This window comes from Balaenoptera physalus, assembly GCF_965194825.1.
Source record: "Balaenoptera physalus genome assembly, chromosome: 3".
In the NCBI taxonomy this organism is placed as follows: domain Eukaryota; kingdom Metazoa; phylum Chordata; class Mammalia; order Artiodactyla; family Balaenopteridae; genus Balaenoptera; species Balaenoptera physalus.
In genome coordinates, this window is record NC_138890.1 from 64,685,731 (window position 1) to 64,711,983 (window position 26,253).

General features: G+C 41.9%; 2 protein-coding genes across 6 annotated transcripts in view; one reads left to right on the forward strand and one right to left on the reverse strand.

Annotated features, from left to right (window-relative positions):
• MACROH2A1 (macroH2A.1 histone) overlaps nucleotides 1-26,253 on the forward strand; it is an 80,664-nt gene that overhangs the window by 28,141 nt on the left and 26,270 nt on the right. For 3 of the 5 annotated variants that reach the window (XM_082454787.1, XM_082454786.1, XM_082454789.1), the window contains exons 3-5: nucleotides 3,054-3,160; nucleotides 3,598-3,795; nucleotides 25,355-25,465. In XM_082454787.1, coding sequence (XP_082310913.1) covers nucleotides 3,054-3,160; nucleotides 3,598-3,795; nucleotides 25,355-25,465 — 416 coding nt within the window. The remainder of the gene's footprint in view (nucleotides 1-3,053; nucleotides 3,161-3,597; nucleotides 3,796-25,354; nucleotides 25,466-26,253) is intronic. The other 2 variants (XM_082454788.1, XM_082454790.1) reach the window with 1 other exon arrangement.
• Nucleotides 8,791-26,253, reverse strand: part of LOC309657401 (uncharacterized protein) — a 239,571-nt gene continuing 222,108 nt past the window's right edge. The window contains exon 6 of the mRNA XM_082454803.1: nucleotides 8,791-25,024. The gene's annotated coding sequence lies outside the window, so the exon portion shown is untranslated. The remainder of the gene's footprint in view (nucleotides 25,025-26,253) is intronic.

Genomic DNA, 26,253 nt, shown 5'->3' on the forward strand with positions numbered 1-26,253 from the left:
TTCTGAGGAGCTAGAACACTCCTCACCCCACTCCACACACCTCTCCAGCGCCTCCATGTCCACCTTGTCGTCACTCCCAGGTGGATCCAGTCTGGCATCCCGGAGTCCGGGCTGAATTAGCAGTAAGTGAGCACAGTCCTTGACATTTCCCAAGTGGAGAAACGCAGGCTATTTGCGATTGCAGACACAATGTGAGAGAGGCGGTGGAGGGGGAGCTAGTGGTAGCCCGGGGGAGTTCCTGGAGAATTGATCGTCCTGTTTCTCAGCTGTGGGTGCTGCTTAGAGCTCAGTGCACTGCTTTACTTGCTTGTGTTACATACCGCCTGTCCCTCACCCAAACCAGGGGCCCAAACACACTTGGAGTTCTGGTGATCCCTCTCCACCCTCCAGGTCTTTGCATTCATCATCTGCACCTTCCCCGCACAAAAAATAGTGATGCCAAAAATAAAAAGACCACCTGCCTCTTCCCCGCCACCCTCCACCAGCGGCCACTGTGCCTTCTCTTGGGGAGAGCCTGCACCAATACTCTGGGCAGGAAGAGGAAACAGGCCACTTCCACTTTCCCGAGAAACCATAATTTCAAACGATCTTCTTGCCAAATGGATGGGCTTAGGACACTATTGTGGGTTTCTGTCTGTCTCTCTCTCTCCTCCTCTTTCTCTCTCTCTTTTTAAATGAGGGCCAGGTAAAGCAGTCTTAGCACATTATGGGGAGAAGGTTGTAATCCCCCAGCCTCCTCCTGTATATTCTGGCTTTGTAGATACTGATGGCCCCGTGTTTCCTGTGGCCTCAAAGTGGAGGAAGGCTGGGGAGGTGACGGGGTGGTGGAGGCCAGGAAGCCAGCCAAGTGGGCTACAGCTCAGCGGTGCCAGCTGCCCTCTCCAGCCTTCCTGCCCCTTGGGCTGGCTCTCCTTCCTGTGCCCTTACTCCCAGGGTCAGGCTCCTGTTGCGTCAGGCTTCGGCCTCACTTCCTCACAGGCAGTGAGTTGGACGATAGCGTTGCAGATGTGCTGCCTCCTGCATGAACGTGGGAGAATGGAGGCCAAGCTGGGCTCATTTCTGCACGTGGGCATCAGGTCACTTAGGCATCCCAAGCACCCTTTCTTTCTTGGCCATGACAGGGTCATCTCCTCTGGGCTTCGGGACACACAGTCACCATCAATTATAGGGAAGCTTCTGTGAAATTGACAGGTGGGCCTGTACTCAGGCTGTATGGGGAACAGCCCTGTGGAGACTAATGGATGAGGGTGGGAAGTGTACTGATTATCTCCCCTTCTTCCCCGGGCCTCACTCTAGTGACTTGCTCATGTGACGTTCAAGGCGAGGGACCCCTATGGCCTGGGAGCATCAAGCAGGCAGGGGCCTCAGTTGCCTCTGGTGTCCAAGTATCGTCAGTTGAGTAAATGAATTCCTGCCTTGGATTTAGGCATTGAATCCGTGCGATCCAGGTGTGAGTATCCAAGAAGCTTTTCAGCTTGACACACAGACTAGTTTTTGCATTGGGTTCAGCCGTTAGTACCCCTTAACAACATAAACCATGTAATATTGTAAATTTTAAATACGTGGTTTTAATGTAGCTAGAATTTTTTCCCTAGTTATTTTATAATGATTCCGAGTTTTGGCTTTGCTGGAGACATCTAGTGTTTGCAACATAACTTCGAATATTAGAAATCCTTTAGTACCAGGAAGAGGTCAGACTTGAGCTGAGCCTAGAAGGGAGGGCTAGATGGATATTACAGGCAGGGCTGTGGCATGGACAGAATTGCAGAAGTGAGGGTATAAGATACATTTTGGGCAGTCTGCATTTCTCATTAAGAAAATGAGGTGAAAGTGATGAGGTTGACACTTACAAAGAGAACTGGGCCACCAAGGAGAAAAAAATCTCTTGCCAAAGGGTACTTCCTAATTTTCCCCATCTTTGGTGCTGTGGAAGAACCTGTCTTCTTGTCTGGCGAACCCTGCCCCAAAGGACTGGTCAATAAACTAACTTAGCACGAACTCTAAGTCAGGCTCATATCCTTCTAGGTTTTTTATTATTTTGTGGAAAAAGTCAAATATATAGAAAGCTGAGAGATGAACTCTCTGACGTCTTACTCTCTTACATCACTCCTGGATTTAACAAGTGTTAGTATTTCACCGCATTTGTTTTCCTCTGTAGACTTTTTCAGGATTATTTGAGTAAATTGCAGACACCAAGGCCCTTCACCCCTAAATACTTCAGCATGTATCTCCTAAGGACAAGATGTTCCCTTCAGAGTGGTAATACCATTATCACACCCAAGAAAACCAGTAATTCCTTTGTGTCTAATATCTGGTCTACATTCAAATCTCCTCAGTTGTCTCCAGAATGACTTTTATAGCTTTTTTTGCAATCAGGATCCCATCAAGGATTGACACTATATGTATTTGGCTGTTGTGGCTGTGTAGCCTCTTTTAATCTACTACATCCCACCTTTTTTGTTTTATGTTTTATGACGTTGACTTTGTAAAGGGTCCAGTCATATCCTTCTAGTTTTGAATCTGAGTGTGCAGGCGTTCAACATTGGTTCCATTAACAGAAATTTACTAAGTAATATGCCACCACCCCCTGAAGTCCTGTAAACCCACGCATGACCCGTTGTTCAAGATGCACAGTTCAGTCTCAGGGCCACACTGCTGGCTCCACGGGGTTGGTGCTGGTGACGTCTGGAGTGCTGACTGTGGGCAGCCCGTTCTGGGAAAGGGCTTCAAATCTCAGCTCTACCACTTCTCACTGAGGGCCTTCAGCTGGTGGTCCTTTCTCTTCTCTAAGCTTCAGTGTCTTCATGTCCACAACAAAGGGGTTGGACCAGGGGTCTTCCTAGTCCCACTCAGCTTTGCCTCTCAACACCTCTGTGACTTGGCTCCAGGTGTTGCCAGGCAGACCGCCTGCAGCTTCGTAGCTCAGGGTAGCTGCTTCGGGAAGCCATTGCCTGCTCCCATTCCTGGCACCAAGAACAGGGGATCCGGGAGGATGCACACGGTTCTCTGATGCTTTAACGTGACCACATGCCCTTCCCCTCTGCTCCCCACAGCGGAGATTCTGGAGCTGGCTGGCAATGCAGCAAGAGACAACAAGAAGGGTCGGGTCACGCCCCGGCATATCCTGCTGGCCGTGGCCAACGATGAAGAGCTGAATCAGGTATGGGGCTCTCCTCTCCCTCCCCCACCCAGACACTCCAGCAGGCAGTCTTGCTGCCCGAGAGTTGTCTGTCCAGAGGGAGGGTGCTGTTTGGCTGGCTGTCAAGGCTGTGGACTGCATTTTGGATTGTCAGCAGCTTCCCCGTCCCCCCCATGGCAGTTTTTCCCCAAGACTTTATTGGTTTGGGGGAGGGGAATGAAACAAGGTATTTGGCTCTCCTTGGAAGAAAGATGGTTCGGAAACTCCACCCGAGTGAGGGACTCTGAAGACTTGCTCCCCGTGTAGTGAGCCAGGGTCCTGCCAGCCTCCTTGTAGATGCCATGGAGGAGGGAGCTCTACCAACCAAAAGCAAGAGCATGGGGGGGCAGGGCTGAGTTCTTGAAGGTCACGGACATGCTGGTCTGGCTCACCATCCACTATTCTGGTTTTCCTGCAAGCTGCTAAAAGGAGTCACCATCGCCAGCGGGGGAGTGTTACCAAACATCCATCCGGAGTTGCTAGCGAAGAAACGAGGATCCAAAGGGAAGTTGGAAGCCATCATCACACCACCCCCAGCCAAAAAGGCCAAGTCTCCGTCCCAGAAGAAGCCCGTGTCTAAGAAAGCAGGGGGCAAGAAAGGGGCCCGGAAATCCAAGGTGCGTAGGTGATTTGGCAGGGACGTGTGGAGTGTGAGGCCGGGCGGGTGCCGGCAGGCGGGGTCATGCGGGCTCCCCTTCCTACTGAGGGCTCATTCCCCTCTGGGGTGGGGGCCTATGGAACAAATGGAGCTGGTGACAGAGGGCTAGTCCAGCTCAAGTGGCCAGAGTCTGGACGCAAGTGGGGGACTAGATTTCTGTAGGCAAGGGGGATGTGGGGAGGTGCTGGGGCAGATAGCCCCAGGCTGGAAGGACCTGGTGCCCACCCTTCCAGGAGATGCCCACGCCCGTGGGGTGGGACATGTGTGTACAGGAGCTTCCCTGTGCGAGCGACAGCAATCGAGTCCTGCCCAGAGGTGCCAGCTGCCCGCTTGCCCTTGACGTGCCCAGAACTGTCATTGTGTTGCCATGGCTGCATGTCCTCCTCCGAGCCTGTTCCAGCAGGGATGGTTCAGACGGTTAGCTCTTTGAAATGACCACCTTGTTAAGGAGGAAAATAGATGCGTTATTTGGGCGCTTCCTGCCAGACCCAGCTTGGATTGAGACTAGGTCATAGGTGCTGATCTTCCTGTGGGGAGCGAAACCTTCTCGTGAGCGTGACCTAATGTCTTCTGGGATGGGGCAGGCCAACTAATCCCAAGCCAGGATCTTCCTAGTCCACCCTTGGGAGGTCCACACCTGTGGCTGGTTGCATTCACCTGTCGGAGACTCCAGGGTAACTGGGACACATGGTTTCTGTTTCTTCCTCGCTGGGCCCTGCCTCTCAGCTGTTGTCACAGACTCCAGGGCCAGCAAACTAGGCACAGCGCAGCTCTGTGTTTAATAAAATGGAATCTTAAGGCTGATCCACCCTGCCCTGCCCTGCCCTGGGGTGACCCGTCAGGAGTCATCCTTCTGGCCTCTAGCCAGACTAAGAGGAAATTATCTCTGGCAGAAGGTGGCTTCCCTATTTTGTAAGACCCCCAGTAATATCCCCTTGGAAACGCCCTGCAAGGCCTAATGCGGTGTCAGTGTCAGGACATTCTTACTAGAGCCCAAAGCCCTCACCAGAGTGAGCTGGTGAGGACACCTTCCCAGAACAGGTCCAGGAGCAGTGACCCGGAGCCACATGCCAGCCCGCCCTCCCAGCATGTCCCCTCCTCTGAGCTCATCCCGACATCAGGCAGGCCTTCACCACATGGGGGGCACCTTCTGTGACCTCTCACCTCCCACCCACACTGTTCGTGTTTGTGGACTCTCTTTAGGTGAGGTGTAAGAGGCTGTATTTTTTGTACATCCTTCTGGGTGTGGACAAACACTTCCCTGAAAACAACAAAATCTAAATTCCTCTTGCCAACAGACACCCCCCACCCCACCCTACCCCACCAGGCTCAGAATCACTCCCAGCTCTTTGAGAGAGAAACCCGATACTGAAGAGTGTCCTGTAAGTTATTTCCAGACACTGCACTCCACCTTGCTCACAAGCCCTGGAGGAGGCTCAGGGCAGGCGGGGGATTTCACAGAGTGCTGTTACTCATTCCTGCTAACTATAAAATTAGCAGATTGAACTGTTTCTTTTTTCCCTTACAACATTTGCATTTGTGGGGAGGTGCAGGACAGGGAAGGCAGGGGAAAGTGCCTGTGCATCCCCCTTTAAATGTCAAAAAAGAAGATGAAGATGCCAAATTCATCATCTCTTGATTATGGGCCTCAGGGAGCTGGCTGCCCACAGAGCAGGGGGCCAGCAGGGGACCAGCAGGGGCAGAACTGCGGCACCTCTCCAACCCGAGTGTCTCTGGCAATCCTGGGTTGAACCTCGCTCCCTGTCACCCCCAGTCTTCTGTCATAGTTTTTGCCCCATAACTTTCCGAACTTCCCATCTTACCAAACACTATGAATGCTTTTTTCTTTCTTTTTGGACTTGAAATATAGAGGGTGTGTGTGTGTGTGTGTGTGTGTGTGTGTGTGTGTGTGTGTGTCTTTAGCTTCTAGTAGCTATATTTGGAACTCAGTGTTTCTAATAACCATATGCCAATAATCACTCAAACACTCAACTTTTCCCTTGATTACAAAAGCAGGAAGTCTGTTATGGTGGTCTGTTTTTCTTCTCCACAATAAAACACATTGTCTGCTTACTGTACCAGTATTTGGCTAACATTAAACCCTGGGGGAAGCTGAAATTGGAACCGTGAACAGCTAATTTTCAAAACATTTGTTTAATGTAAATTGTGGTGTCAGCTCCCAGAAACAGCAGAGAACCCTGCATCTCCAGGTTTAAGTGGAATGTTCTGAAAATAACCTTTCCAGAGACATGCAGACAAAGCCTTAGTAACATGCTAAAGCACTTGTAGTGAAAGGGAGTTGGTATTTTTCAAGTGTCAACACTTGAATTCCAAATCATAATTTTTCCCCCAATTCTATGTAATTGGAAGGTTTTGAAAGTCTCCAGTTGTGACAGCTGAGTCAGCCATAGTGGAAACTGTTAGAGAAGGCGACAGAACCCACCAGGGGCTGGGCATCCGGGGCCCTGGCAGTGCCTTGGGGTTCCTCCTTCTACTTGGGTGGCCTCAGGCAAGTCTGTGCCTCAGTTTACCCCCCGCCGTGAAGTGATGGGGTCCATTCCAGCCGTACAATTTACTGACTCGAGTGAATGTTTGCATAATGTCTTTGTGTAGGTAATATGTGTGAGAGTTTGGATGGTACAAAGAGTGTGCGGTAATAAAATCTCACTCACAGTCCTCCACTTCTCCCCAGAGTAGTCTCTGGAATGAGTTTTCATGTACCCTTTCAGAAAGTCTAAGCACATAAAAGCATACAGATACATAAAGTCTTCCCCATCCTACTGGCCTTTAAAATGTCTGTGTGTGTGTGTGTGTGTGTGTATATATCGTGTTCCCCACTGTTTTGGCAGTGTGGTGTCAGTGGTTACTGGTGCCAGCTCACCTGGCTTTACATTCCAGTTCTGCCAGTTGCTGGCTGTGTGACTTGGGGAAGTTGCTTCATTTCTCTGGTATCTCGATTTCCTCATCTGTAAAATGGAGGTATAACACAGGGTGGTTGGGAGGCTTAAAAGAGAATTAATTCCTGTGAAATGCTTACAGCAGCGTCTGGCACACATGTCAGCTGCTGCTGTTACTCCCTTGGCAGTTCTTACTCATCTTGGCGTGTGGAGCTGCTTTAGTCTCTCACGGTATGACTCCAGTTACTGACGCCGTAGGCAGGAGCAGTGTACCCAGTTCCCTATGGATTGTTCCTCGTGTCTGTTCTGACAAACAGTGCCGCAGTGACCATCACTGTGTGTGGGTCTCTCTGCGTAAGTGCAAGTGTATCTGTAGGAGAAAGTCCTCAAGGTGGACTTACTGAAGCAGACAGTGCATTTTTTAACTCTGATGGCTGTTACTCCCATATACAGCATATTATCCCATTAAGAAATTTCAAGAGTGGACTTACACATTTGACACAGAGTTGTTGAAGGAAGATGCATCCATTCGATCCATATTTATCACATCTACGTGTGCTTGTTCCCCTTCTTGGTAGTGAGGGTGCAGCACCTTGGTGCTCAGGGAGCTCTGGTCTAGTGAGGGAGGTAGAGTCACTGCCCCAGGGGAAGGTGGGGCAAGTGGTGCTCCGACCACAATAAACTGGAGTGATGGCATGGCAGTGTTATCTTACATAGGTGCTCAGGGGAGGCTTCTCTGGTAAGGTAACACTCAAGGCATTTAAGTGATTGAGAGGAGAGAGCTCCTGGCACGGGGGAGCATGCCTGGCTCTTCCCAGAGAGAATGGGACAGGCCTTCATGTGGGGTCCCCAATGTTTCAGAGAAGCCTGGGGACCCTTCTCAAGATAAGGTTTTATTTATTTTTTTAATTTTACTTTTTTAAGAGAGATTTGGCTGGCCCCAAATGATTTTTGTTTTGTTTTGTTTAAATTTTATTCATCTTTTTGGCTGCATTGGGTCTTCGTTGCTGCGCGTGGGCTTTCTCCAGTTGTGGCGAGCGGGGGCTACTCTTTGTTGCAGTGTGCGGGCTTCTCATTGCGGTGGCTTCTCGTTGCGGAGCACGGGCCCTAGGGCACTTGGGCTTCGGTAGTTGTGGCGCGCAGGCTCTAGGGCACTTGGGCTTCAGTAATTGTGGCACGTGGGCTCAGTAGTTGTGGCTTGCGGGCTCTAGAGTGCAGGCTCAGTAGCTGTGGCGCACGGGCTTAGTTGCTCCACGGCGTGTGGGATCTTCCCGGACCAGGGCTCGAACCCATGTCCACTGCATTGGCAGGCGGATTCTTAACCACTGCGCCACCAGGAAGTCCAAAATAAGGTTTTAAAATGCATAAAATACCGAAGATTCAAAGGAAACCATTTATGCCTAAATCTTCAAGGTTAAGACCCCTGTCAGAATGCTCACCAAGATTCATAGGATAATCTTTAAGGTATCTCCAAGACGACAGTTTTTGCCAAAAGTTTTGATAAATAGTCATTTTACCTAGGATTTTTCAAACGTAAACCCGCTCTACCACCCCAATTGAACTCCACCCCCATATGTGAATCACTCTTCCTGATCAAGAAGATACACTTGCTCCTCACTGCCTGGCAAAAAGCCCAAGATGATTATGGGAGAGTGCCTCTTTCTTTTTGAGAAATATTTAAACTGCAAATGAGTGATTAATGTTCTGGTAAGGGATGCCAAAAAAAGGGATTGGTTCTTTTGAGAAGCTGCCATCCTTGCAAAATTTTGCTGACTTTTTAATGAAATTTCCAGAGATTCAAACAGCAGAGCAAATGAGACTAGGCGTAGGTAATCTTGGCTTGATAATTTCACACAAGTCTTTTTGAACACTCAGTTCTACAGATTCTTAAATACGTCTCCCACTGACTCTGACCTTACAGGTTTTCTGCTGCTCAAAACAAAACTGGGTGTATGCACAATACATGGAGTTTTTGGATTTGTACAACAATATGAATCTCTAAAATGTCAATATTTTTTTTTTTAACATCTTTATTGGAGTAAAGTTGCTTTACAATGGTGTATTAGTTTCTGCTTTATAACAAAGTGAATCAGCTATACATATATCCCCATATCTCCTCCCTCTTGCGTCTCCCTCCCACCCTCCCTATCCCACCCCTCTAGGTGGTCACAAAGTACCGAGCTGATCTCCCTGTGCTATGCGGCTGCCAATCATTTTTAAAAAATCTTTATTGGAGTATAATTGCTTTCCAATATTGTGTTAGCTTCTGCGGTACAACAAAGTGAATCAGCTGTTAAGTATATATATATATCCCTATATCCCCTCCCTCTTGAGCCTCCCTCCCACCCTCCCTACCCCACCCCTCTAGGTCATCACAAACCACAGAGTTGATCTCCCTGTGCTATGCAGCAGCTTCCCACTAGCCATCCATAAAATGTCAATCATTTTGGAGATTGACAAAGTATTGCTTGCTAGCTTTTGTCCTCCCTGGGCCAGGTTGTGAAAATAATCTACCATCTACTCTCACCATTTCATACAAGAAAGGGCATTTTAATACCAAGAAGCGAGGAAGGGACATAATCGCAGACTACAGACCTTAGGAAAACTTAGGGCACACTTGTTATGATTGGAATATAGTGACATCTCCCAAGGCAACTGTGTAGACCTGAAGCACCATGTCACGGGCTGCACACCTTGCAGGGAAGAGGCAGGTGTTGGTTGCCAGGTGGACAGACTGTGAGAACTGGGAAGGAACAGCTGGTCTTGCACAGGGTTTGCCGCCTTCTCTGCCTTGGTCACTCGTTTAGTCAGTTCTCCTGCCTTATCTCACTTTCCTGATGAGAAAGCTGAGTCTTAGGGAAGGTGAGCCATTTACCTAAGGCTATGCAGCTAGTAGACCAGGGCTCAAATGCAGGACTTCAGAGTTCAGATATAGTGTTACTTGTGTGCCCTGTGACTATGGACCACGTCTCTAGGTAGAATCCCCTCTGGTCTGATGGTAGAGGGCTGCAAAGCCGCCCACTGCAGCGTGAGTGGGGCAACAGCTTAAAATAATTTTTTTAAATATCACATTCTGGCCTCTCATTAAATTTGTTTGTGCATTCATGATATATATTCTGTTTATAATTTCCACCTCTTAACCTCTACAGCATTCTTTTTCTCGGTGTATTGAATTACAATTGACATAAAGCACTGTATACGTTTAAGGTGTACAGCATGATTTGACTTACATGTATCATGAAATGATTACCACAATAAGGGTAGTTAATATCCATCATCTCATATACAGAAAAAAATGGTTTTTTCCTTGTGATGAAAACTCTTGGGACCTACTCTCAACAACTTTCCTACGTATCATACAGCAGTGTTAACTATAGTCATCGTGTTGTACATTACATTCCCAGTACTTATTTATCTGATAACTGCAAGTTTGTACCTTTTGACCACTTTCCTCCAATCATCCCTCATCCCCCAACCCTCTGCCTCTGGTAACCACAAATCTGATCTCTTTTCCTGTGAGTTTGGTTTTTTTTGTTATTGTTTTTTAAGATTCCACATATAAGAGGGATTATGTGGTATATGGTATTTTAATTTCTCTATCTGACTTATTTCACTTAGCATAGTGCTCTCAAGGTCCATCCATTTTGTCTCAAATGGCAGAGTTTCCTTCACTTTTATGGCTGATGAATGTTCCATTTTGTTTTTATATAAGTGTGTGTGTGTGTGTGTGTGTGTGTGTGTGTGTGTACGTGTATTATATTTTCTTTATCCGTTCATCCATTGATGGACACTTAGGTTTTTTTCCATATTTCCATATCTTAGCTATTATAAATAATGCTGCAGTGAACATGGGGTGCATATATCCTTTTGAGTGAGTGTTTTTGTTTCCTTTGGATGAACACCCAGAAGTGGAATTGCTGAATTATGTGGGAGTTCTGTTTTTAATTTTTTGAGGAGCCTCCATAATGTTTTCCATAGTAGCTGCTCCAGTTTACGTTCCTACCAACAGTGTACCAGGGTTCTCTTTTCTCTACATCCTTGCCAACACTTGTTGTTTCCTGTCATTTTGATAATAGCCATTCTAACAGGTGTGAGGTGCTGTATCATTGTAGTTTTGATTTGCATTTCCCTGATGATTAGCGATGTTGAACACCTTTTCATGTACCAGTTGGCCATTTGTATGTCTTCTTTCGAAAAATGGTCTTGAGTTTTTTGCTCTTGAGTTGTCTGAGTTTGTATATATTTTGGATATTAACCCCTTGTCAGATAAATGATTCACAAATATTTTCTGCCATTCCACAGGTTGCCTTTTCACTTCGTTGATTGTTTCCTTTGTTGTGCAGAAACCTTTTAGTTTGATATAGTCCTACTTGTTTATTTTTGCTTTTGTTGCCTTTTCTTTTGGTGTCAAATCCGAACTCATTTGCCAATACTAATATCAAAGAGCTTACTGTCCGTTTTCCTCTAGGAGTTTTATGGTTTCAGCTCTTATGTTCAAGTTTTTAATCCATTTTGAGTTAATTTTTCTGTATAGTGTAAGATAGTGTTGCAGTTTTATTCGTTTACATTGGCTGTCCAGTTTTCCCAACACTATTTATTGAAGACACTGTCCTTTCTCCATTGTATATTCTTGCCTCCTTTGTTGTAAATTAAGTGACCATATATGCCTGGGTTTATTTCTGGGCTTGCTGTTCTGTTCCATTGATCTCTGTGTCTGTTTTTATGCCAGTAGCATACTGTTTTCATGACTACAGCTTTGTTATGTAGTTGGAAATGAGGGAGCATGATGCCTTCAGATTTGTTCTTCTTTCTCGAGATTGCTTTGGGTATGTGGGGGTCTTTTGTGGTTCCATACAAATTTTAAGATTGTTTATTCTATTTCTGTGAAAAATGCCATTGGAATTTTTTTTCACATTTTACTATTTTTTTAAATTGAAGTATAGTTGATTTACAATGTTGTGTTAATTTGTGCTGTACAGTAAGGTGATTCAGTAATACATATATATACTTTTTTTATTAAGAGCACATTTTATTTTTTAAATTTTATTTTATATTGGAGTGTATTTGGTTTACAATGTTGTGTTAGTTTCAGGTGTACAGCAAAGTGATTTAGTTATACATATACATATGTCTGTTCTTTTTCAGATTCTTTTCACATATAGGTTATTGCAGAGTATTGAGTAGAGTACTCTGTGCTATACAGTAGGCCCTTGTTATTATCTGTTTTATATATAGTAGAGTGTATGTTAATCCCAAACTCCTAATTTATCCTTCCCCTCCCCCTTTCCCCTTTGGTAACCATAAGTTTGTTTTCTAAGTCTGTGAGTCTATTTCTGTTTTGAAAATAATTTCATTGTATTAACTTTTAAGATTCCATATACAAGTGATATCATATGATATTTGTCTTTCTCTGTCTGACTTACTTCACTTAGTATGATAATCTGTAGGTCCATCTGTGTTGCTGCAAATGGCATTACTTCATTCTTTTTTATGGCTGAGTAATATTCCATTGTATATATGTACCACATCTTCTTTATCCATTCTTCTGTTGATGGACATTTAGGTTGCTTCCATGTCTTGGCTGTTGTAAATAGTGCTGCAGTGAACATTGGGGTACATGTATCCTTTCAAAGGATGGTTTTCTCGGAATATATGCCCAGGAGTGGGATTGCTGGATCATATGATAGCTCTATTTTTAGTTTTTTGAGGAACCTCTGTATTGTTCTCCATAGTGGCTGTACCAATTTACATTCCTACCAACAGTGTAGGAGGGTTCCCTTTTCTTCACACCCTCTCCAGCATTTATTGTTTGTAGACTTTTTGATAATGGCCATTCTGACTGGTGTGAGGTGATACGTCATTGTAGTTTCAACTTGAATTTCTCTAATCATTAGAGAATCTTTCCATGTGCCTTTTGGCCATCTGTATGTCTTCTTTGGAGAAATGTCTGTTTAGATCTTCTGCCCATTTTTTGATTGGGTTGCGTGTATTTTTTTGCTGTTGGGCTGCATGAGCTGTTTGTGTATTTTGGAGATTAATCCCTTGTCTGTTGCATTGTTTGCAAATATTTTCTCCCATTCTGTGTGTTGTCTTTTCGTTTTGTTTATGGTTTCCTTTGCTGTGCAGAAGCTTTTAAGTTTAATTAGGTCCCATTTGTTTGTTTTTGTTTTCATTACTCTAGGAGATGGATCAAAACAGATATTGCTGCGATTTATGTCGAAGAGTGTTCTGCCTACGTTTTCCTCTAAGAGTTTTATACTGTCGGCTTTACATTTAGGTCTTTGATCCATTTTGAGTTTATTTTTGTGTATGCTGTTAGAGAATGTTCTAATTTCATTCTCTTAGCTGTAGCTGTCCAGTTTTCCCAGCACCAGTTATTGAAGAGATTGTCTTTTCTCCATTGTATATTCTTGCCTCCTTTGTCATAGATTAGTTGACCATAGGTGCGTGGGTTTATTTCTGGGCTTTCTGTCCTGTTCCATTGATCTCTCTTTCTGTTTTTGTGCCAGTACCATACTGTTTTGATGACTGTAGCTTTGTAGTATAGTGTGAAGTAAGGGAGCCTGATTCCTCCAGCTCCGTTTTCCTTTCTCAAGATTGCTTTGGCTATTTGGGGTCTTTGGTGTTTCCATACAAATTTTAAGATTTTTTTGTTCTAGATCTGCAAAAAAATGGCCATTGGTAATTTGATAGGGATTGCACTTAATCTGTAGATTGCCTTGGGTAGTACAGTCATTTTGATTCTTCCAATCCAAGAACATGTTATATCTTTCCATCTGTTTGTGTCATCTTCGATTCTTTTCATCAGCGTCTTATAGTTTTCAGAGTACAGGTCTTTTGCCTCCCTGAATAGGTTTATTCCTAGGTATTTTATTCTTTTTGATGCCATGGTAAGTGGGATTGTTTCTTTATTTTCTCTTTATGATCTTTTGTTGTTAGTGTATAGGAATGCAACAGATTTCTGTGTATTAATTTTGTATCCTGCAACTTGACCAAATTCATTGATGAGCTCTAGTAGTTTTCTGGTAGCATCTTTAGGATTTTCTATGTATAGTATCATGTCATCTGCAAACAGTGACAGTTTTACTTCTTCTATTCCAATTTGGATTCCTTTTATTTCTTTTTCTTCTCTGATTGCCATGGCTAGGACTTCCAAAACTATGTTGAAGAACAGTGGCGAGAGTGGACATCCTTGTCTTGTTCCTGATCTTAGAAAAAATGTTTTCAGCTTTTCACCATTGACTCTGATGTTAGCTGTGGGTTTGACATATCAATGTACAGCCTTTATTATGTTGAGGTATGTTCCCTCTATGCTCACTTTCTGGAGAGTTTTTATCATAAAGGGGTGTTGAATTTTGTGAAAAACTTTCTCTGCATCCATCGAGATGATCATATGGTTTTTATTCTTCAATTTGTTAATGTGGTGTATCACACTGATTGATATACAGATATTGAAAAATCCTTTCATCTCCGGGATAAATCCCACTTGATTGTGGTGTAAAGTCCTTTTAATGTACTGTTGGATTCGGTTTGCTAGTATTTTGTTGAGGATTTTTGTCTATTCATCAGTGATATTGGCCTGTAATTTTCTTTTTTTGCGGTATCTTTGTCTGCTTTTAGTATCTGGGTGATGGTGGTCTCATAGAATGAGTTTGGGAGTGTTCCTTCCTCTATAATTTTTTGGAAGAGTTTGAGAAGGATAGGTGATAGCTCTTCTCTGAATGTTTGATAGAATTCGCCTGTGAAGCCATCTGGTCCTGGACTTTTGTTTGTTGGGAGTTCTTTTGGATTTTTTTGTTTTGTTTGTTTGTTTGTTTTTGGCTGCATTGCAGCTTGCGGGATCTTAGTTCCTCAACCAGGGATTGAACCTGGGCCCTCGCAGTGAAAGCACTGATCCTAACCACTGGACCACCAGGGAATTCCCTGTTGGGAGTTTTTAAATCACAGTTTCAATTTCAGTGGTTGTGATTGGTCTGTTCATATTTTCTATCTCTTCCTGGTTCAGTTTTGGAAGATTGTACCTTTCTAAGAATTTGTCCATTTCTTCCAGGTTGTCCATTTTTTTGGCGTATAGTTGCTTGTAGCAGTCACTTATGATCCTTTGTATTTCTGCGGTGTTAATAGTAACTTCTCTTTTTTCATTTCCAATTTTATTGATATGAGCCCTCTCCCTTTTTTTCTTGATAAGTCTGGCTAAAGGTTTATCAATTTTGTTTATCTTTTCAAAGAACCAGCTTTTAGTTTCATTGATCTTTTCTATTGTTTTCTTTGTCTCTATTTCATTTTTTTCTGCTCTGATCTTTGTGATTTCTTTCCTTCTACTAACGTTGGGTTTTGTTTGTTCTTCTCTTTCTAGTTGCTTTAGACATAAGGTTAGTTTGTTTGAGATTTTTCTTGTTTCCTGAGGTAAGATTTTATTGCTATGAACTGACCTCTTAGAACTGCTTTTCCTGCATCCCATAGGTTTTTTATTGTCATGCTTTCATTTTCATTTGTTTCTAGCTATTTTTTGTTTTCCTCTTTGATATCTTCAGTGATCCATTGGTTGTTTAGTAGCATATTGTTTAGCCTCCACGTGTTTGTGTTTTTTACAGTTTTTTTCCCCTTGTCGTTGATTTCTAATCTCATAGTGTTGTGGTCAGAAAAGAGGCTTAATATGATTTCAGTTTTCTTAAATTTACCAAGGCTTGATTTGTGGCCCAAGATGTGATCTATACTGGAGAATGTTCCATGTGCACTTGAGAAGAAAGTGAATTCTGGTGCTTTTGGATGGAATGCTCTATAAATATCAGTTAAGTCCATCTGGTTTAATGTGTCATTTGAGGCCTGTGTTTCCTTATTGATTTTCTGTCTGGATGATCTGTTCAAAGATGTAAGTCAGGTGTTAATATTATTATATTAACACCATATTATTGTGTTACTGTCGATTTCTCCTTTTATGGCTGTTAGCATTTGCCTTATATATTGAGGTGCTCCTATATTTGGTGCATATATATTTACAATTGTTATATCTTTTTGAATTGATCCCTTGATTATTATGTAGTATCCTTCTTTGTCTCTTTGTAACATTCTTGTAAAATCTATTTTGGGGACTTCCCTGGTTGTCCAGTGGTTAAGACTCCACACTTCTGATGCAGGGTGGCACAGGGTTTGATCCCTGGTCGGGGAACTAAGATCCCACATGCTGTGCAGCGTGGCCAAAAAAAAAAAATTAAAGTCTAATTTGTCTGATATGAGTATTGCTACTCCAGCTTTCTTTTGATTCCATTTGCATGGAATACCTTTGTCCATCCCCTCACTTTCAGTCTGTATGTGTCCCTAGATCTGAAGTGGGTCTCTTGTAGCCAGCATATATACAGGTCTTGTTTTTGTATTCATTAAGCCAATCTGTGTCTTTTGTTTGGAGTATTTAATCTATTTACATTTAAGGCAATTATCGATATGTATGTTATTTCCATTTTGTTAATTGTCTTGGGATTGTTTTTGTAGGTTTTTTTCTTCCTTTCCTCTTTTGTTCTCTTCTTGTGTGATTTGGTGACTATCTTTAGTGTTGTGTTTGGATTGCTTTCCCTTGTGTGTGTATGTCTCTACTGTAGATTCTTGGTTTGTGGTTCCCGTGAGGTTTTGATATAGCAGTCTGTATATGTAGAAGATTGTTTTAAGTTGCTGGTCTCTCAGTTTCAAATGCATTTCTTGTATCCTGCATTTGTACTCTCTTCTTGTGTGTGGATGATTTCCTACCTTTACTGTGTGTTTGCCTTTACTGGTGAGCTTTCCCATTCATAATTTTCTTGATTCTAGTTTGGACTTTTATCTTATGCCTAGAAAAGTTCCTTTAGCATTCGTTGTAAAGCTAGTTTGGTGCTGCTGAATTCTCTTAGGTCTTGCTTATCTGTAAAGCTTTTGATTTCTCTGTTGAGTCTGAACAAGAGCCTTGCTGGGTACAGTATTCTTGGTTATATACTTTTCCTTTTCATCACTTTAAATATATTGTGCCACTTCCTTCTGGCCTGCAAAGTTTCTGCTGAAAAATCAGCTGATAACCTTATGGGGATTCCCTTGTATGTTATTTGTTGCTTTTTCCTTGTTGCTTTTAATATTTTTTCTTTGTCTTTAATTTTTGTCACTTTGACTAATATGTGTCTCAGCATGTTCCTTCTTGGGTTTATCCTGTATGGGACTCTCTGCATTCCCTGGACTTGAGTGAGTGTTTCCTTTCTCATTTTAGGGAAGTCTTTGGCTATAATCTCTTCAAATATTTTCCCAGGCCATTTCTCTCTCTTCTCCTTCTGGGACCCCTCTAATGCAAATGTTGGTGCATTTAATGTCCCAGAGGTCTCTTAAACTGTTCTCATTTCTTTACATTATTTTTTCTTTGTACTGCGACAGTGCTTTCCACCATTCTGTCTTCCAGCTCACTTATTTCTTCTTCTGCTTCAATTACTCTGCTACTGATTCTTACTAGTGTATTTTTCATTCCAGTTATTGAATTGTTCATCTTTCTTTATTCTTTATATCTTCTAGTTCTTTGTTAAATGTCTCTCGTATCTTCTCGATCTGTACCTCCATTCTTTTTCTGAGATCTTGGCTTATCTTTACTATCATTCTTCTAAATTCTTTTCAGGTAGGTTGCCAATCTCCACTTCACTTAGTTCTTGTGGGTTTTTATCTTGTTCCTTTGTCTGGAACATATTTTTCTGCCATCTCATTTTTTCTAACTTTCTGTTTTCGTGGTCTCCTTCTGCTGGCTGCAGGACCGTAGCTCCTCTTGTTTCTGGTGTCTGCCCTCTGGTGGGTGAGGTTGGTCCTGGACTTGTGCAGGCTTCCTGTTGTGAGGGACTGGTGCCTGCCCTCTGGTGGGTGGAGCTGGGTTGAGTTTCTCTGCTGGGCAGGGCTGTGTCAATGAGTGTGTTTAGAGGTGGCTGTGAGCTCAGTACAGCTTTAGGCAGCCTGTCTGCTGATGGTGGGGCTGTGTTCCTATCCTGCTGGTTGGCCTGAGGTGTACTAGCACTAGAGCCTGTAGGCTGTCGGGTAGGGCCAGGTCTTGATGCCAAAATGGTGACCTCTGGGAGAGTTCACGCCAATCAGTATTCTCTGGGACCTCTGGCACCAGTGTCCTTGCCCCTCCAATGAGTCACAACCGACCCTCACCTCCTTAGGAGACTCTCCAAGACTCGTAGGTAGGTCCAACTGAGGCTCGTGTGGAGTTACTGCTGTGCTGGGTTCCAGTGTATGTGAAACCTTGTGTGTATCCTCTAAGAGCGGAGTCTCTGTTTCCCCCAGTTATGTAGAGCCCCTGCACTTAAGCTCCATTGGCCTTCAAAGCCAAATGCTTTGATGGTTCCTCCTCCCGATGCCAGACCACCAGACTTGGGAGCCTGACGTGGGGCTCAGAACTCTCACTCCTGTGGGAGAACATCTGTGACATAATTATTTTCCAATTTGTGGGTAAGCCCACCCGGTGGGTATGGGATTCGATGATGTCATGAAAGTGCCCCTCCTACCATCTCATGGTGGCTTCTTCTTTGTCTTTGGAAATATCTTTTTTGGTAGGCTCTAGTTTTTTTTGTCGATGGTTGTTCAGCAGTTACTTGCGATTTTGGTGTTTTCGTGAGAGGAGGTGTGCTCAGGTCCTTCTCTTCCGCTGTCTTGGCTGGGGATCTCTCGCCATTGGAATTTTGTTAGGGATTGCATTGGATCTGTAGATTGCTTTGGGTAGTATGGACCTTTTAACAGTATTAACTCTTCCAGTCCTTGAGCATAGAATATCTTTCCATTTATTTGTGTGTTTAATTTCTTTCATCAGTGCCTTACGGTTTTCACCGTGCAGGACTTCCACCTCCTTGGTTAAATATAATCCTTGGTATTTTATTCCTTTTAATGTGGTCGTAAATTGTTTTCTTAATTTCTCTTTATGATAGCTCATTATTAGTGTATGGAAACACCACAGAAATCTGTGTAATGATTTTGTGTCCTGCAACTTCACTGAATTCATTTATTCTAACAATTTTTTTGGTGGAGTTTTTAGAGTTTTCTGTGTATAATATCATGTCATGTTCAAATAGTGACAGTTTTACTTCTTTCTTTCTGATTTGGATGCCTTTTCTTTTTCTTGCCTAATTGCTGTGGCTAGAGGAAAAGAGGAAAAAAAATTTTTTTAAACTTTCAGACAAATGAAAATGGAAATACAACTTACCAAAACTTATGACATGCACCAAAAGCAGTTCTAAGAGGCAAATTTATAACAATAAATGCCTACATCAGAAATTTTTTTTAAATCTCAAATAAAAAAACCTAACCTGAAGGAACTAGAAAAAGAACAAATGAAGCCCAAAGTTGGCAGAAGGAAGGAAATAACAAAGGCCAGAGCAGAAATGAATGAAATAGAGACTCAAAGGACAATAGAAAAGGTAAATGAAACTAATAGATAAACTAAAGATAAGTAATCGTTCCTATTGGTTGTTCAGTAACATGTTGTTTAATCTTCATATATTTGTGATTTTTCCAGTTTCCTTCTTGTAATTGATTTCTAGTTTCATACCACTGTGGTCAGAAAAGATACTTGACATGATTTCTTACATTTACTAGCGCTTGTTTTGTGGCCTATCATGTGGTCTATCCTGGAAAATGTTATATGTGTACTTGAGAGGAATGTGTGTTCTGTTGATTTGGGTGGAATATGCTGTGCATATTTTTTAAATCCATCTGGTTTAACATGTCGTTTAAGACCAGTGTTTTCTTATTGATTTTCTGTAAGGAACATCTGTCCATGGATGAAAGCAGGATATTAATGTCCCCTGTTATTATTGTGTTGCTGTCTGTTTCTCTTTTAGGTCTGTTAATATTTGCTTTATATATTTATTTGCTCCTGTGTTGGGTGCATAAATATTTACAAATATTATATCCTCTTGTTGGATTGACTCCTTTATGATTATGTAATGACATTCATTGTCATTGCAGTCATTGTTTTAAAGTCTATTTTGTCTGATATAAGTATAGCTACCGCAGCTTTCTTTTGGTTTTTATTTGCATGGAAAATGTTCTTCCATCCCTTTACTTTCAGTCTGTATATATCCCTACATCTGAAGCGTGTCTCACGTAGGCAGCATATAGATAGGTGTTGTTTACTTATCCACTCAGCCACTCAGTGTCTTTTGATTGGAGAATTTAGTGCATTTACATTTAAAGTAACTATTGATAGGTATGCACTTATTCCCATTTTGTTAATTGTTTTTTGGCTGTTTTGTATTGGGTTGACCAAAAGGTTCACTTGGTTTTTTCCATAAGATGGTTCTAGTAGCACTTAGTTGTCTTTAATTTCATTTGAAACAATTTTTTTAGATTGTATTGTGACAGCTGTCATATCAGCATGCATTTTATAAAAGACATCAAAATTGGTGAATTTTTGTGTAGCCTTTTTAATATTGAAGATGGAAGAAAAAACAACATTTTAGGCATATTATGCTTTATTATTTCAAGAAAGGTAAAAATGCAACTGAAACGCAAAAAAAGATTTGTGCAGTGTATGGAGAAGGTGCTGTGACTGATCAAACGTGTCAAAAGTGGTTTGCGAAGTTTCGTGCTGGAGATTTCTCCCTGGACGCGGCTCCATGGTCGGGTAGACCAGTTGAAGTTGATAGCAATCAAATTGAGACATTAATTGAGAAAAATCAACATTATACCATGCTGGAGATACTGGACATACTCAAAATATCCAAATCAAGCATTGAAAATCATTTGCACTAGCTTGGTTATGTTAATCACTTTGATGTTTGGGTTCCACATAAGGTAGGCAAAAAGAAACCTTCTTGACCATATTTCCCCATGTGATTGTCTACTTAAACGTAATGAAAACGTTCCGTTTTTAAAACAAATTGTGATGGTTGATGAAAAGTGGATACTGTATAATAATGTGGAACAGAAGAGATCATGGGGCAAGTGAAATGAACCACCACCAACCCACCAGAGGTCAGCCTTCATCCAGAGAAGGTGGTGTTGTGTATATGGTGGGATTGGAAGGGAGTCCTCTACTATGAGCGCCTTCTGGAAAACCAGATGATTAATTCCAGCAAATACTGCTCCCAATTAGACCAACTGAAAGTATCACTTGATGAAAAGCATCCAAAATTAGTCATCAGAAAACTCATAATCTTCCATCAGGATAACGCAAGACCGCATGTTTCTTTGATGACTGGGCAAGAACTGTTACAGCTTGGCTGGGAAGTTCTGATTCATCCACTGTATTCACCAGACATTGCACCTTCAGATTTCCATTTATTTCAGTCTTTACAAAAATCTCTTAATGGAAAAAATTTCAGTTCCCTGGAAGACTGTAAAAGGCACCTGGAACAGTTCTTTGCTCAAAAAAGATAAAAAGTTTTGGTAAGATGGAATTATGGAGTTGCCTGAACAATGGCAGAGGGTAGTGGAACAAAAGGTTGAATACGTTGTTCAATAAAGTTTTTGGTGAAAATGGAAAATGTGTCTTTTATTTTTACTTAAAAACCAAAGGCACTTTTTGGCCAATCCAGTAGTTCCTCTGTTCCTTTCTTCTTTTCTTGCTCTCTCCCTTTGTGATTTGATGATTTTCTTTAGTGGTACACTTACATTCGTTTCTCTTTTGTGTATCTACTATAGGCTTTTGCTTTGTGTTTATCGTGAGGCTTATATATAACAACTTATATTTATAACAGTCTGTTTAAAATTGATAACACGTTTGATCCCATTCGAAAGCTCTGTATTTTCACTCTTCTCGCCATGTTTTGTTTTTGACATCACATTTTACACCTCTTTATCTTGTGTATAGTCCTTAATTAATTATTGTAGTTACAGTTATTTTTAGTACTTTTGTCTTTTAACCTTTATACTAGCTTTATAAGTGATTAATCTACCACCTTTATATTTACCTTTATCAGTGACAAAGGTGCTTGTACTTTCATATGTTTTCTTGTTACTAATTAGTGCCCTTTCTTTTGAGCTTAAAGAAGTCCCTTTATTATTTCTTTTAAGGCCAGTTTAGTGGTAATGAACTCCTTTAGCTTTTGTTTGTCTGGAGAACTCTTTCTGTATTCTTCACTTCTGAAGGACAGTTTTGCCAGGTAGAGTCTTCTTATTGGGAAGGTTTTTTTACTTTTAGCATTTAGAAAAATCATGCCACTCCCTTCTGGCCTGCAAAATTTTTGCTGAAAAATCTGCTGATAGTCTTATGGGGTTTTTGTGTGTGTGTGTGTGTAACAGGTTTTCTCTTGCTGTTTTAAAGAGTCTCTCCTTGTCTTTAACTTTTGCCACTTTAATTATAATGTGCCTTGGCACGGGCTTGTTTGCGTTCATCTTATTTGGAACTCTCAGCTTCCTGGCAGGATTGTCTTCTTTTTTATGGCTAAATAATATTCCATTGTATGTGTGTGTGTGTGTGTGTATTACATTTTCTTTATTCATCTGTTGATGGACACTTAGGTTGTTTCCATGTCTGAGCTATTGTAAATAATGCTGCTGTGAACATGGGGGTGCAGATATCTCTTCAATATAGTGTTTTCATTTCCTTTGGATATATTCCCAGAAGTGGAATTGCTGGAGCACATGGTAGTTCTATTTTTTATTTTTTGAGGAACCTCTATACTGTTTTTCCATAGTGGCTGAACCAATTTACAATGTGGGGCAACAGCTTTAATGCAGGTGACCATATGCAAATGAATCATTGCTGAAAATTATCAGTATTAATTATCACAGGTTAAGCTTTATAACCTGGCTGCATAGGCAGCTGCTGACTTGTATCAGGGGCACAGGGAGCCTTTCAGGTCCCCTCCTCCCAGTAAAACCAGCTCCAATTCCCAGATGCCTGAAATTCTATCATTTAGGGCTTTCTGACCTCTTAAAATCCAAGTATCCTTGGGCAGAAGCACTAAAATATTTATCTACTTAGCAACTGCATTTCATTCCCAAGCGTTTACTGAGCACCTTGTGTATGAATGGTGTTCACTGGGTAGAGTAGTGGCTTTAAAACTTTTTTGCTTGCATACTTCCTAAAGCAGTTTTGAAAGTCTTCATAGCTCATACATCTAAAATTTGACAGCTAAACTTCTCATAATAAATTTAAATATCTACTACAAAGGGTATAATTTTGATATATAATACATATTGAACTTTAAAAAGAAAACTCTTTCATCATTTAAATGTATCCAATGAAATCTACTTACTGTGATGACTTGATATACCACAAAATACACAAACAGGCTCTTTTTTAACAGTTGGAAAATTTATATAATTTTACTCCTTTGAGCCCTTATTTTCCTTTCACTTGCCTCACAAATTTTTATCCTAATGTAACACATTTTTTTTTGCTTGTAGTATGTTAGTGATTTGCGCAACAAAAATAGTGTACATAAATTTAAATTCATTTTGAAAAATTTTCTTGTGATCATAAAAGCACTAAATGTTATGGTTTCCACAGGATTGGATAGTTATCACATTTATTAATAATACACAGTTGATCAAACTGATAAATACTTGACACATTTTAATTTTAACTATTAAGGAGAAAGTAAAATTTTTTTGGAACTGTATCATGTCATGGGATGCATGGAGATAGTTTTTTCAGTTAACTCAAGTACCCTAGATGAATGTTGCTCATTGTAAAAATGAGTCATCATCCTATATTTTATTTATAGGTATAAGTGCCTGGGAAATCTTGTTCACAAAAGTAATTAAATGGGACTGGAAAGGATTTTGTTATAGCAACATCGCTCAATCCTCTGAACTCTTTCTGAGTTACATGCCAACAATCACATAGTAATCTGTCATCAATTTGTTTTAATAAATGTTTTATTTTAGAATGGTTTTAGATTTACAGAAGTTACAAAGCCCGTATAGAGAGTTCCTGAATATCCCTCACCCAGTTTCCCTGTTGTTAACATCTTCCATAACCCTGGTACATTCATCACAACTAAGAAACCCACATTGGTACATGACTGTTAACTAAACTCCATCAATCTGTTCTTTAATGGTCTATCAGCTGTTAACTCAATTTGGTATTTCTTCAGTTTTGTTGAAAGCACAGAATTAGAAACATCTGACTTGTGAAAGGATTTGTCATCCCGTCTTTGCTTTTCTTGTTTCCTGGAAAGTATATCAAAAAGGCTTTACTAAGACTTACCATGTAATTGTTGATTATACCTGTCAAATCTGATACACTTGAAGTGTTAGGAAACCAAAAGAGTGATAATTTTACTATATCTTTGCTAATACCATGTTTCTTGTTAAAATGCTTTCTGTCTTACCATTTATATCAAAACCTTGGAGCATCAAATTTAGCTCATTTAATTAATGGAAAATGTTCCAGGTTAGCCATATAACCTAAATGCCAAAGCAGTCCTTATTGTTAAAGCACTTAGTAAAATTAGACCTTATTTTTCAGTGTAAGTAAAAATGTTAATATGTTAATGAATTTGAGTATTAAAAGGGAAAATGGATAGGGCACGGGCCTTGCCCTGAGTTTTCTGTCCAGATCCTTCCTTCAGGAAGCCATGGCCATTTATCATATTTTATATATTTTATAATATTTTTCACCCCATACTTTGTTGGTTTGCTCCCACTGGACCATCCTCAGGAGTAATGTCCTTTTTGATAATAATTGGGGGAAGGAAAAAATACCTAAACAAAAACTTGCTATTGTGCCCACTTTCCTCACTCACCAATATATCTGAATGCAAAAAATCCCCAAATGAGCCAAAATACCCATTTCTAATACAAGCCTCGTCCTTGACAGAAATAAAAGACTGAGAAAGACATGTATCCCTACTTGAAGGGTGGTGCTAATATTCACTCTTGGGAAGTGGGAGAAATGGTTGTGAAGGGAGACCCAGCATGAAACCTTGATTGCAAGCATAGATCACTCTTAGGGCAGATCCGCTTCAGGAAGAAGTACATTAGGCAGCAGAGGATCTGCAAAGTAATCATACCTCTCTACATGACATACCTTTGCAAGGCTCTTGGAAACCCCAGAGGACATACACTTCAGTCTGAATGATGCTGGAAAGAGGCCCAAGAGCCTGCCAAGACCCATGCTCACTGCCGGGGGGTGGGGCATCTCAAGGGGACAGAGAGGCTCACCAACAGCCCGCATATGGGTCCTTCTCCAAGGCGGGTCTTAATGAAAGAGGGTGGGAGAGTCTTACCTCCTGGGCTCGGAGGGTTGGAGGGTGATGATCCTTGGCCTGATTTTTGGCTCTTTGAGAACTAAGGATCCAGAGCAGTTTGTTTTTTTCCCCTCAGACGTGAATACCGTACAGGCATCTAGAAAGTGAAGACCCTGAATTAAGAGACATTCACTTGGTCTACAGTTATGCAAGTGGTTCTGTTCTAAATTATCACTGTGAAGTTTTGCCTTTAGGTAGCTATTTTTTTAAGATTATAAAGGTGATGAAAATACACTTTAACACTCTTTACTCTTGGACTTCAAAATAAGCCTGCAGCCCCCACTTTGAAAAATGCTGAGAACTAGTAGTGGTTTAGTTTCCTGTTTTCTCTTGAGTATTATGGGCATTCACCTGCCTGTTAGAAAAGCCCAGATTCACGTGGTCTCCATCTGTGCAGGCCTCATACTGACTCTTCTGTTTGTGCAAGAAGAAGCAGGGAGAAGTCAGCAAGGCAGCCAGCGCCGACAGCACGACCGAGGGCACACCCGCCGATGGCTTCACTGTGCTCTCCACCAAGAGCCTCTTCCTCGGCCAGAAGGTAGGCAAACGCGGGCCCCGGTCTGCTCGCGGGCCCTGGGACAGATGGGTGCCTCCACCAGCAGGAAGGCTGACTGAGGACCACTCCTGGCCTCATGGGCTGGAGGAGAGAGTGGGGCCTGGGGCGGCTTTAGGAGAGGACTCAGGGAGGGCTGGACAGGGTGCTGAGGGGAGACTGGCAGGTGGGGAGAGGAGGTGGTGGTAAAGAAGAGGGACAGCAGCTCCTATGGGGGTCGGGACACCCTGGGCTTAGTCTGTGGAAGGAGCTGTGTATATGGGATGACCTGGTCATCCTGTAGTCCTGCCCAGAAAAGCAGCTGGAAGTCAAAACTGGGTCCTGGAAAGGGAAAGGTCTAGCAGGCAGCCCAGGTGTTCCGGTGGGCACTGAAGGTGGAACCTTGATGCAGGGGGCGGGATTGTTGCTAGACACACTGTGCCACCTGAGGACTCCTCAAGCCAGTCGTTTGTTTGTTTTAACCGTGGGCAAGATGTTTTCAGCCGCCCCACTGATGCAAGTTTGCCAGGACGCCATGCTGTTGTAACAAATGATTCACTTTTGTTGAAAATAAAAATGATGCAAAGGCTTTTAAGACCTGAGAATGAGAGTTCATATTTCTCTGTTAACACCAAAAAAAGGGGGTGGAGAGAGAGCGGGGATTACTTTTCTGAATTTTTTTTTATCCTACATTAAAAAAAATTAAAGGCATGGATTTGAGCTTCCATGTAAATTGCGTTTAGTTTGCATGTGGTGAACAACTTGGTTCTGAAGCTGCATCATTTTTAAAACCT